We start from the raw sequence: 12398 nt of genomic DNA on the forward strand, positions 1-12398 counted from the left end.
AGCAGATGTGTTATCCCTGCAGGCAATGACCACTGGTCATACAACATGAATATTGTGGTGAAGATTGCAAATTCGCATCTGATTGTTAACAGGGTTTTATCCCGGTAGCCCCAGCCTTACGCATGGGGCAACTTTTGAGTCTGGAAAAGTTTGTTTCCTCCATTTTTTCTTTATTTTGGGGTGAAGATGTTAAGAGATATTAAGACTCAATGAATCATGGGCTGCAAATTATTAATATATATATTTTTATTTTATTTTTTTTTAAAACAGCTCAGAGCTCTTAGAGGCGAATGCACTTTTAAATCCATTAGACTTATGTACAATCCATATTTTATTGAATGTCTTAATATTTAAATTGTTTCTTTTGCTGCCCCCTACAGCACATTTACACACCAAGACCTTCGGACAGACTCAGCATCCCACCGTTCCTCCAAAGAGATCGTTTCAACCGCTTCCAGCCCACCTATCCCTACATTCAGCACGAAATTGACCTCCCACCCACCATCTCTTTATCAGATGGAGAAGAACCCCCACCATACCAAGGACCATGCACGTTGCAGCTCCGTGACCCCGAACAACAGATGGAATTGAATCGAGAGAGTGTGCGGGCGCCTCCCAACCGGACCATCTTTGACAGCGACTTAATCGACAGTTCGGTCTACGGAGGACCTTGTCCTCCGAGCAGCAACTCTGGAGTGAGTGCCACCTCTTACAGCAGCAACGGGAGGATGGAAGGTCCACCTCCAACCTATAGCGAGGTCATAGGTCATTACCCCGGGTCCTCGTTTTACCAGCATCAGCAAAATATCGGCACTCCCTCAATCTTAGAAAGCAGTAGACTTCACTTGCAAAGCAATGTTCTCGATAGCACAGTTGCACGGAGCAAAGACAAGGACAAACAAAAAGGACAGCCGTTTTAGGATCAAAAACACCGAACTGATTTGCAAAAAGTGGAAATCCGTAAACGCTGCACTTCTAAGTCGGCCCGTTTCGTTGTCAGCCGGGTCGCAATATGGTTGCGTGCCTTTCTGATGACCAACAGATTGCAGTGGCAAAAACTTTTAAAGAAGACGACGGGGAGGAGGGAGAGAATAAATGTTAAGCAAGAAACCCTCCCGGCCTCTTCACCTTCTTCCTGTATAAATATTTAGTTGTTTTGTCTGGTTTGAATGCACAAGCCGAGGAAGCTTGCAATCCTGTTTATATGTTAGGCTGTGTCTTGGATTCCCCTTACACAGTTGCCCTTTAAGAAGTTGACTAGCCTGCGTGAGTGCTTACCTATATACCCCTCATCACCTTATATCTATATATATATAATGTAATTTTTTTTTTTTAAGTATCTCACTTAATGTTAAAAAGGAAACAAAATCCTGAAATATTTGCACAAAAGTTTTTTGTTAAAAAAAAAAAAAAGACTTGCAATATCTAAATATATATGAGAACTAAGAGAAAAAGAGTATGAGTGGTGGGGAAGTATTTTTGTATTCGAAAAGGGCCTATACATTTTGGGATGTTTTGTCAGAAAATGGATGTTAAAAAAAATGGAGAAACAGATTTTTTTTTTCAGGGGAATGGGTGTACTTGTTGAGTGCCAACTCTGAAAGAGTGTTTAAAAAAAAAAAAAAGAAAAAAGGCAAAAAAAAAGTGGGGACTAGAGTTATTTATATAAATGTTAAAAAAAATTGCACTATTTTTTGATATGACTATAGCAGTCCTTGTGTTTAACAACAATGTATCATGTCTACCACAAAAAAAATATAAAAGTAAAAAAAAAAGAGCAAAAAATGGAAAAAAAAGAAAGTTATGTGCTGCATTGATCAACTATGTTCTAAACCCCAAATTAAAATAATTAAAAAAAAAATTACAGCACTTGTTTTTTTCACAGATTTGGATTGTTGAAGTCTTGGGTCGGAAGATTTTGGCTTTGTGGTGCAAAATGTTTATTTTTCACATAGAAATACTTAAGAGGTGTAACACATTGCACATTTATAAGGCTTTTCCAGTAACGTATCAGCTTAATTATACTGTGTTGTTTTAAATGCTCTCTTGATGAAAACTTGAGCTCAGTTTTGAGGAGCAACCAATTTTTGAAAATTCACATGAGGGCCGAAAAACCCTTTAAATTCTGTTTCTGTCCTCCAAGGTCAATATAGGCCGCCAGATTGTGACCAAGAATCTAGGATGTGGCCTATTCATTCGGAAAGTTCTGATCTGATCGGTTGTATTTGGCAGTCCGATACTCTTTTTGTCTGCACTATTTTTGTACCTAGATCCCATGGTGCTTTCATCGATGATTAGTCTTCTCTTTGTCCACAATACGGCTGCTTTTTTTTTTTTTTAATTAAAGGGACAGTACCTAATGTGCAATTTATTTTATAGTGACAAAGCAAAGTTATTTCAATGTTTAAGAAAGCTGAAAAAAAAGAATCACATTCAGACCGACCCACCCACTACTGCTGATACATTCCTTATTAGACTAGAAACAGTCATCGGGCCAATTTCCTAATCTTAATTGGAAAAAATAAATTCTTATTTAAGAACTTCTGTTACGCAATTCTGTTGTTTATCTTTTCCTTAAAGGTCTTAACAGATTGACAGGAAACATATCGTTCCTGCACAATGCCAATGGCTCGGCTCGCCGGCAGCCACTTGGCATTGTGCTGATGTCTACCATTGTGCTTGTGATATCAACGCAAAACTATGCCACAGGCTTGTGCAAAATGTTCTCTAAGCATGCTGGGAGTTGTAGGATTTTTTTAATTATACATATTTTTTTGTTTTGCTGGGAAATTCTAATGTTAAAAATGTAACTCTCAATACTCTAGGTCTAACTGTCCAAAAATTGTAACACCAGCTATTATTTGTTTCACCTTAGGGCCTACTGGTCATTTTAGCTCTATAACCAATTTCTCTATATCTGTAGCATAGACTTCTATTTTTTTTAATTTTTTTTTTTTTTTTTAAATTTCTGCAAAAAAATAATCTTCCTTTTTAGCAAAGGATTCAATCATTTTAGAACATTTTATTGGCAAAATTGAGGCGTAACCCTAACTTTACCGTTTTAGGAGCTGCCAGGACCCATCATAAAAGAATGAGTGTTGCTTTCTCAAATGAAGGTTGCTGTTCTACAAAAAAATTCCATCAGAAAGAATTTCCCTTACACCAGTATTCCTCAACTTCAGTCCTCAAGGCCCACCAACTTTTTTTTAATATTGCACAGATGAGGGAATTTATTGCCTGTGTAATATTGAGGAAATACTGAAAATCCATCCATCACCTGTGCAATACTGTGGAAAACCTGAAAACATGATCTGTTGATGGGCCTTGAGGACTTGAGCTGAGAAACACTGAGCCTTACACCCTTCTGAATTTTGTTTTGGATTTTTGTCTGAAATAATCAGTTCAAATCTCAGAAATCCATTGGCGCTTCTGAGTCTTTAACTGTAGATATTGTCCAATAGTCAAATTTTGACAGTTCTTCTTTCTATACATTGATAAATACGGGCCATAGTTCATCTTCTGGGAACATATGATAACGATTGGGACTGGCTACAGATAGGCTGATCTTATAATTAGGCAAGATTTGTGCTTTGAAGTTTGTGATAGAAGAACCCTTGGGAAATTTTCTTAGAATTCGCGAGCCAATTTTTCTTACTAGTCTTGAATGATGTCGGACAGGAACTTCTTGCTTTCGGACTACAACTCCCGGTATCTTAGTAGCCGTTCAGACTAATTTGTAGTACCATAACACTATCAGTACCTAAACGATATTATGTCTCGCTAGGACACCGCTTAAGCTTTTCACACCAGATTGGAGTCAATGGGTCAAGCACGGCATAAATTAGCTCGTCTCACTGCTAATTATAGTGATTAACAGACCTTCCAAGTGAACTGAATTGAGATTTCATCCGAAATCTATATCTCCGTGAGCTTAAAATGACAAGATATTTTTCTTCTCTTTAGCGAAACTGCAATTCAGCCAGAAATGTTACAACCTTAACAAGCTAAAAGCAAACAGGACCTGTGCACCTTCCACGGCCCGCAACGCTTTACAGCAATAGGATATCTTTTTCCATATTACCTCTATAACTTCACTATAAACACTTTTTTACCCCCCCACAATTTATAATGCGATTTAGAAAATTCAAAAAACTGTTCTAACCAAAACAAATAATCTATTGGCAATTAAAATGTTATCTATCTATTAAACTCTTCCCCGACTCCCACCCCTTTAATTTTCCAGAAATATTTTTTTCTTCTCATTTTATTTATTGAAAATTGGAAACAAAAAAGTCTGATTACATTGAATATTTCAAAAAGTCTCCTCCTCCCAAAGTCTAAAGAGAAAAAAAACTGTGATAGTGTACCAGCTGTTGTGCCACCTTTTTAAATGCTTCCATATAGACTTGAATAACCAAAAAATAAAAGTTGTATGAGTTTTTTTTCTTTTTAATTGGATTGTTTTGCAAAATCCATTTGGTTGTAGAGCTGCGATTTATAACATGTTCCACGAATGGTCCTCCATTGCCCACGATGAACAAGTTAATAAGAAGTTATTACTTATCGCATTTCTGATATTGGGAGGGAGGGAAGAGGTGGGGTGTTAAGAAAGTTTACAAAGGAGGCTTGTTGTTCTGAAACACACACTCCATTTTTGAGATGTTTTTGGAAAATGGTTACAGATTTTTGGGAAAAGTGTTCTTCTTCCTAAGGGGTTTTCTCAATTTGCACAAGATTTTACAAGAAAAAAAACAAAGTAAACTCAAACCAGCAGTGACCTCTGTCAATGGACTGAAAATATAAAACAAAAAGTATAATAAGGCAATAAATAGTTATTTTTTTTTCTTTGTTCCAATTTCTTTTTTTCTTTTCCAAGTCCACAAATATTTAATGTTTCAAAAATTTGGTTTGAGGGGAAAAAAACCCCAAACCATGGATGGAAAGATTGTTTACAAAGAAAAACAAAAACCCGAAAAACTTTTGCCCTTTGCTAACGTAATCATGACGTCTTTGTATGATACAAGCATCTGTAGGTATCGTTAGGATTTATTTTGGTGTCATGTGAATTTAGTGCCTTACAAACGCCTTCAATGATGATGGGTAGTGGCCGGGTAAGACCAAGCCCAGTTGTCTCTGAAGTGTTCTACTTCCTTATGTGCAGAGACCAAGGCCAAAGGGGTATTTAGACTTTTTTAATATGTCCCCGCCCCATCCTTCGCTCTAAATCCTATATATAATGTGCCTCGTTCTGTATGGTGCTTGTTATGCAAAGCATTGGACTGTTCCCAAGGTTCTATACAAGCCTTGTCTATAATGCACATATCCTATTGCCAGATCGGCTGAAAACTGTGGTAGATTTTGTATGACGCAAATTGGAGGTGGGTGTTTGGTTGCCCCTACTAAACCAAAAAAATGTGCATACCAATATCTTGTCTGATTACTTTGTTACACTTTGCTACGGGGGATCAATACGGAATGATGTTGAGAGAAGAACAAACATTTGCTGAATTATGTAGGAACGATACTGTAGCATGTTTTTTCAAGGGTTCGTCACAATTATTTCTATTTTATTTCGCCTTAAATATGTATTGTTTTGCGGCACAATTTGTTGTGTAGAATCACAAAACTATGTGATGCTTATTTTATTTTTAAAAAAAATCTGTTTCGGTATTTGTCCTATCCAATTCAGCAATCTAAATAGATGCTACATTCCCCCTCACATGCCTATGTATTGTAAAGCAGTTTTTAAAGGGACACCTTTTTTGTTTTTTTATGTTGATAGAGATCTAGGCAATGCCGCTTCTGCTTTCTTCTACAGGGAACCCGTGAGCTGATACATTTTGTCCAAACTGTAGAATGTATCCGACACTGGCTTAATTATTAAATCCAGGTATGTTTCACTCTGAGGCGTTTCAGAGGAAAACATACTTTTCATTCCGGTAAGGAACCGAGCCACGCGGGTCACTAGTCATACAGGCGGCTCTCTCCCGCTGACAGGCCTCCGCCCATACGCTCACTGTTTAGGCATCATGTATCAGCTCTTAGCATGTATCAGATGTCAGGTTCCCTTTTTTTTCCTCAACAAAAACAGCAATGAGGAAAAATTACTAGTCATGTAAGTGCTGTTTCTAAAAATGGGAATGCACGTAATTTTTCTTTCAGGGAAATTTTCTTATGCTTTATTTTATTTTATTTTTTTACTTTTTTTATCGGATTTCCTGCATTCCGATAGTGTCCCTCTAAGAATTGTTTAGACCAAATTCCTTGCAATGGGTTCATCACAGTAGCCAATCAGATTTTCTCTTCCGACAGTCATACTTGCACTAGACAAATCTAAATAAAATACCTGGTTGGCTGCTAGCGGGTTGCACAATTTTTGGAAGGTGGCGATTTTTAGACTGAAGTTGTGTTTCGGGCTTTGCCTTTTTTTGTGTGTGTGTGTGTTTGTGTAAATCTTAGAATTTTTGTTTTCATTCCAATGATAAGTGCACTCTGAAATCTTTCCCCGTCTAAATCACATATGTCAGGATATTTTCGATTTTATGGATGGAACAAAAACAAAACGGGCTTTTTATAGAACAAATGCTTTTCTGTTATGTATTGAGATTATTTGATCATCCCCTTCATTGACAAAACACAACTGCCATTTTGTAGGCTTAACAAACATATAGACCCCTTGCAACCATGCCCCCATGTCCTCAAAACATTAGTAGGTCAGGATTTACGATGCATAGGCCAGTCTTAAAGAGACTCTGTCAGCAAAGAATGACTATTCAAACCAAGTACAGGCGCGCGGTGCACCAAGGTGGGGCCAAATATTTAAGCGCATCTTCCCATCTCCTTGTTTTCCTTCTATTTCCACCCCCTCTTCGACAGCTGTGGCCTCATAAAGCCAGAGAAAGGCAGACATAGTAGGAAAACAAGTAGGTGGGAAGGTGCACTGCAATGTTTGGCCCCGCCTTGGTGCACCGAGCACCTGTGCGTGGTTTTAACAGTCATTCTGTGCTGCCAGAGTCCCTTTAAATTGATCCAGAAAAAGTCCCCAATATTTAGTGCATTTTTTTACACATCAGGGGGTGGATTTTTTTTTTTTTTAACTTATATTTCAAAATTAGTTTAATCTACAAAATGGCAGCGACGCAAACTTAATAATATTAACAATATTGTGACTGATGTTCATTCTAGAGTTTAGCCAGTGGCTAAATAATTACCATAAATAAAAGGGGCATCAGAGCAAAATTAAACTAAAATCCTTTTTTTATTTTTAATGTGTTTTTTTTTTTTTTATTCTATTTATGTGCTTTTTTTTTCCTTAACAATGCACAATGAAAAAAGCATATTTACTAATCTAATACTTTTTGTGAGAAGAAGAGGTTAACTCGTTTCTTGAATTTTGTGGAATAAATGATGTTTCTAGAAAAAAAACTAAAAATGTAAAGTAATTGCACTAAACTCTGTGAAAAAAAAGGACGAAACGGACATTTGAAGAAAGATCCCAAGTTACAGGCCCGACTATGAAGCATTTTGTGTGAAAAACTGGGCAATTTTTTTTTACATATTTTAATATATATATATATATATATATCTATATAAATATAAACGTTGAAATGTCCCGAAACTTAAGCTACAAATATTGCTGTATAATATTATTCGGCTCTATTACGAGCTACTTTGTGTGCTTGTTGCTTTTCGGAGATTTCCGTGGCATATATGTATGGCGTTCGTATTTTAGGCAATTTTTATCACAAGTTCTGTTCCAGTCTAATTATGTAAACTACAGCACATTCAATGCAGTACTTAATAATTATTCTAAAAAAAATAAAATAAATACAAAAATATTCTAATCATTATAATCTTTTTTGCTGCAGTTTATGGTATTTACAGATGTACTTTGATGGCAATTTCCAAACTGTTTTTTGCTTACTGTGTATTAGTAGAAATATGTCATACAGATGGCTGCAATACTTACTCTACAATAAAAATTTCCTTATATGTTGCCTCCAAAAGTTGTGTGTATGTGTTTTTTTTTATTTTGTCACAAAAGGAATCTTTAAAAAAAAAAAAATACTTGGCTAAAAACTTAAACAATGATTTGAAAAATTAAAAAAAATCCTAAAATTAAGAAGTAAATTTGGACTCTCAAAATATTTTATGCCCACAAAGCTAAAAAAAAAGTTACTTAAACCCCTTTTAATTAAGAAAAAAAAACTTGAAAAACTTTACTAAAATAAATTTAATCAATAAAGTATATTTGGCCGCTTTGAACCCATCAGCACAACTTTAAGCAGTCCTATAGAGGTCAGTTAGGTTACTCATGGCTTATTTATAATAATACTAGATGTAGTACTCGGCATTGCCCGGGATAGTAACCATCTCTCTGTCTCTCAGTCTCTGTCTGTCTCTCTGTCTATTTCCCTGTCTGTCTCTCTCTCTCTTCCTGTCAGTCTCTTGCCCTGTCTATCTCTTTCCTTGTCTTTCCCTGTAGGTTTCTTTGTATGCCTGTGTCTCTCTGCCTGTCTCTTTCCCTGTCTGTTTCTTTCCCTGTCTGTCTCTTTCCTTGTCTGTCTATTTGTGTCTGTCCCTTTCCCTGGCTGCATTGTGACACGCAAACAATCCATTTAAGGACATGGCTGCGCATTGGGACATGGTTCTGACTGCATTGTGGCTCCCAGTTAAAATTTCCACTGAAAACATAGTATATGACGTTCCCTGAGTCAAATGGGGTGTCTGTGCAAAACTTTGTGATTGTACATGCGACGGTACGAACACACACACACACACACAGCTTTATATATTAGATTTTTGTCGCTAATTAATTTTTTATTTTTTTTTAAATTGCATTTTTTTGAGGAAAAGAAATGTCTTCGGTTTTTCAAACTTTAAAAACAAAGATTTGAAAATTTAAAAAAGCCCAAAATAAGGAAGTGAATTTGAACTCACAACATATTTTATATGCACAAAACTAAAAAATATGTATTTAAAAAAATCACTTTTAATTAGAAGAAATAAAAATAAAAATTTGATTAAAATAACCAATGTAAACAATATATGTAGGTATAAAGTATATTTGTCCTCTTTGAACCCCTCAGCACCACTTTATACAGTCCTATAGAGGTCAGGTTATTCTTTCCTTTTTTATAATAATATTTTTAGTCTCCCCCTCTGTATATATCTCTCTGTCTGTCTCTCTCTCTCTATCTCTTTGTCTGTCTCTTTCCCTGTCTGTCTCTGACTGTCTCTTTCTCCATCTGTCTCAATCTCTTTCCTTGTTTGTCTATCTATTTCTTTCCCTGTCTGTCTATATATCGCTGTCACTTTCCCTGTCTCTCTCTTTCCCTCTGTCTCTTTCCCTGTGTCTGTCTTTGTCTGTCTCTTTACCTGTCTTTGTCTGTCTCTTACCCTGTCTGTCTCTTTCCCTCTCTTTCCCTGTCTGTCTGTTTCCCTGGGTCTGTGTCTGTCTCTTTGTCTGTGTCTGTCTCTTTACCTGTCTGTGTCGGTCTCTTAACCTGTCTCTCTCTTTCCCTCTCTTTCCCTGTCTGTCTCTTTCTCTGTCAGTCTGTCTCTTTGTCTGTGTCTGTCTCTTTGTGTCTGTCTCTTACCCTGTCTGTGTCTGCCTCTTTCCCTGTCTGTGTCTGTCTCTTTCCCTGGCTGCATTGTGACACGCCAACATTCCATTTAAGGGCGTAGTTGCGCATTCTTCTGAAGTTCTGGCTGCACTGCCTAAAATTTCCCCTCAAAACATAGCCTATGACTCTCTCGGGGTCCAGAAGTGCGAGTGTGCAAAATTTTGTGGCTGTAGCTGCGACGGTGCAGATGCCAATCCTGGACACACACACACAGATACATACATACACACATTCAGCTTTATATATTAGATAGATACATATATATATATATATATATATATATATATATATATATATACATATATATATAATTATAATATGTTTTTTTAAATGCAGGTCTTTCCCCTTACTTTAGCTGCAATGTCACATTGTTTATTACTCATGTGTGGCCCTCTGCCCTTGGCCGGTCTTTCCTATTCTGCAGTTTGTTGTCCTTCACGCTATTTTGGCACATACTTGCTACTCTTCACATTCTAGTGATAATGCAGTCAAAACATTTACGAGTGGCCGGCATTTCACAAAGATGAGGCAGGATGAGATGGCAAGGCTGGTTCCCCAACTAGAATTTATTTACATTCCCGCATACCCTCATATAATATTTTTTCCTCTCTATAGTTTCCACAGTATAGATCTTACATGGATAGAAAAACAGCACCCCCCCATCCTATGGTTATTCGGGGTATTGCAGCTCACTTACATTGTAAGGAGTAGGACTTTTTTTCTCCTCGTCAGCCTTATTGGCTTTTTCAGCGCTAACATCTCGGGCAACTGGTCACAACTCACTGAATATGGTAACTTCTGGCTTCTCTTCTTACTTCCAGCTATTCAAGTCAACCATTCTTTGTGAGCGGACCCTCATAACCCACATACCTCAAGGTAATAAGAAGATGAATGTGTTTTGGCCAGTACAAGACAGGGTTGTAGAGTCTATGGCTACCACAGTTAAAACAATGGTTGAACCTGTCATCCCACCACCATCCTTGAGAGGTGCAGTCATTGCATACTGGGACCTATGTTTGAGTAAAGCTAAGTCTCCAACCATCCAGAAATTCCAGGACAGTTCGTAAAAATAGGGCACTATGTAGCACTGTCTGTAAAAATAGAAAAAAAAATTAAGGCTTCCGTGATTTTTTTGATTCTGAAGAAACTTATACAGAATATTTTCACTGAAATTGTCATCATTTTACGGTTCACAGTGAATGCAGCTGGCGTCTTCATATCAAAATGATGGGCTGTAGACACGAATCACTTATAATCAGAATGAGTTATGATGGTTTTCTAATGTGCCCATAATCAATATTGCCTATCCATGATTTTTTGGTAAGCCGTCCAGAAGAGTAAGGCTATGTGCGCATTTGCGTCGTGGTAGTTGCAGTTCAAAAAACATCCTCTGGCAGAAAGGACAATGCTTTTGGCTTTAAAAATGCATGTAAAAAGCAAAGAAAGTAGCCTATGCGCACCTTGCGTTTTTCATAATAATATAATAAGTTTTATTTCTATAGCGCCAACATATTCCCCAGCGCTTTACAATTCAGTAGGGACATGTACAGACAATATGAGACAATACAAAATAACAAAATTAAGATACCAGGAGGAGTGAGGGCCCTGCTCGTAAGCTTACAGTCTAAGGCTGGTTTCACACTACGTTTATTTAACATGCGTCAGGAACGTTTTTTTGCTGCAAAAGCGGATCCTGCTTTTACAGCAAAAAACGCATGCAAACGCATCTGTTATTTTGCAGGATTCTGTCACTGGATGTTTAGGGGCGGGCATTGGAGTCATGTGATCGGGAGTGAGGGGAACTAGACTGGGAGCCGGCTTCTGACAGCTGCAGACGCTGGTAACTAAGGTAAACATCGGGCTTGGATACCCGATATTTATCTTGGTTACGAGTGTCTGCAGCTGCTAGGAGCAGGGCTGTCTGCACACGTAACCAACGTAAACATCGGGTAACTAAGATAAGGGGTTACGCGATATTTACCTTGGTTACGAGTGTCCGCAGCTCTCAGGTGGGAGAGAGAGGGAGGGGAGGAAGGGGGAAAGACAGAGATAGAGAGCGAGGGTGAGGGAGGGAGGAGGAGAGAGAGACAGATCACGCGAGACTGGTTCTGGGCATGCTCAGTACTTTCTGGGCATGCTCAGTACAAAAGCAGGATCCTGTCTATCAGCACGCCAGCGTTCACCTGCGTTTGCGTGCTGTTTAGTCAGGATCCGGTGACTTGCAGTATTTGGACGCAGCTCAAAAACGCTACAAGTAGCGTTTTTGAAACATGTTAAAAAACTGCAAGTCGCTGGATCCTCACTATAACGCACGCAAACGCAGGTGAACGCATGTTAACGCGAGTCCATTGCAAATGCATTGAAATGAAAACGCATTTGCACTGGATCCGCTTTTCCGCTAAAAAAACGTTATGGACGGATGTTAAATAAACGTAGTGTGAAACCAGCCTAAGAGGAAATAGGGGAGGCACAAAAGGTGAATGGGGGGAGAAAAGCTTGTTATATATGGTCCAGCCATCGATTTAGTAGGGGATTCAAGACCAGCTGCATGAACCTGTCATTGGCCAGAATTTATACAGGTACAGGGGACAAGAATTGGAAGTACATTTTTGAGAAGGGCAGAAAGGGACTAGATTAGATCAGTGCAGTGAGGTGATAGGCTAGTCTAAAGAAATACGTTTTTAGGGCCCGCTTAAAGGTGTGGGTGTTGGGAATTAATCGGATTGCTCTTGGTAGTGTGTTCCAGAACATAGCTGCAGCCCGTGAGAAATC

General features: G+C 38.0%; 1 protein-coding gene and 1 long non-coding RNA gene across 3 annotated transcripts in view; one reads left to right on the forward strand and one right to left on the reverse strand.

Moving 5' to 3' along the window:
• Nucleotides 1-8006, forward strand: part of PMEPA1 (prostate transmembrane protein, androgen induced 1) — a 69274-nt gene extending 61268 nt beyond the window's left edge. For both annotated transcript variants that reach the window (XM_075350562.1, XM_075350563.1), the window contains exon 4: nucleotides 381-8006. In XM_075350562.1, coding sequence (XP_075206677.1) covers nucleotides 381-920 — 540 coding nt within the window. In that variant the 3' untranslated portion in view covers nucleotides 921-8006. The remainder of the gene's footprint in view (nucleotides 1-380) is intronic.
• LOC142311810 (uncharacterized) overlaps nucleotides 1-12398 on the reverse strand; it is a 174808-nt gene that overhangs the window by 44380 nt on the left and 118030 nt on the right. The gene's annotated exons all lie outside the window — the stretch shown is intronic.

Source organism: Anomaloglossus baeobatrachus, chromosome 5 (genome assembly GCF_048569485.1).
Source record: "Anomaloglossus baeobatrachus isolate aAnoBae1 chromosome 5, aAnoBae1.hap1, whole genome shotgun sequence".
Classification (NCBI taxonomy): Eukaryota; Metazoa; Chordata; class Amphibia; order Anura; family Aromobatidae; genus Anomaloglossus; species Anomaloglossus baeobatrachus.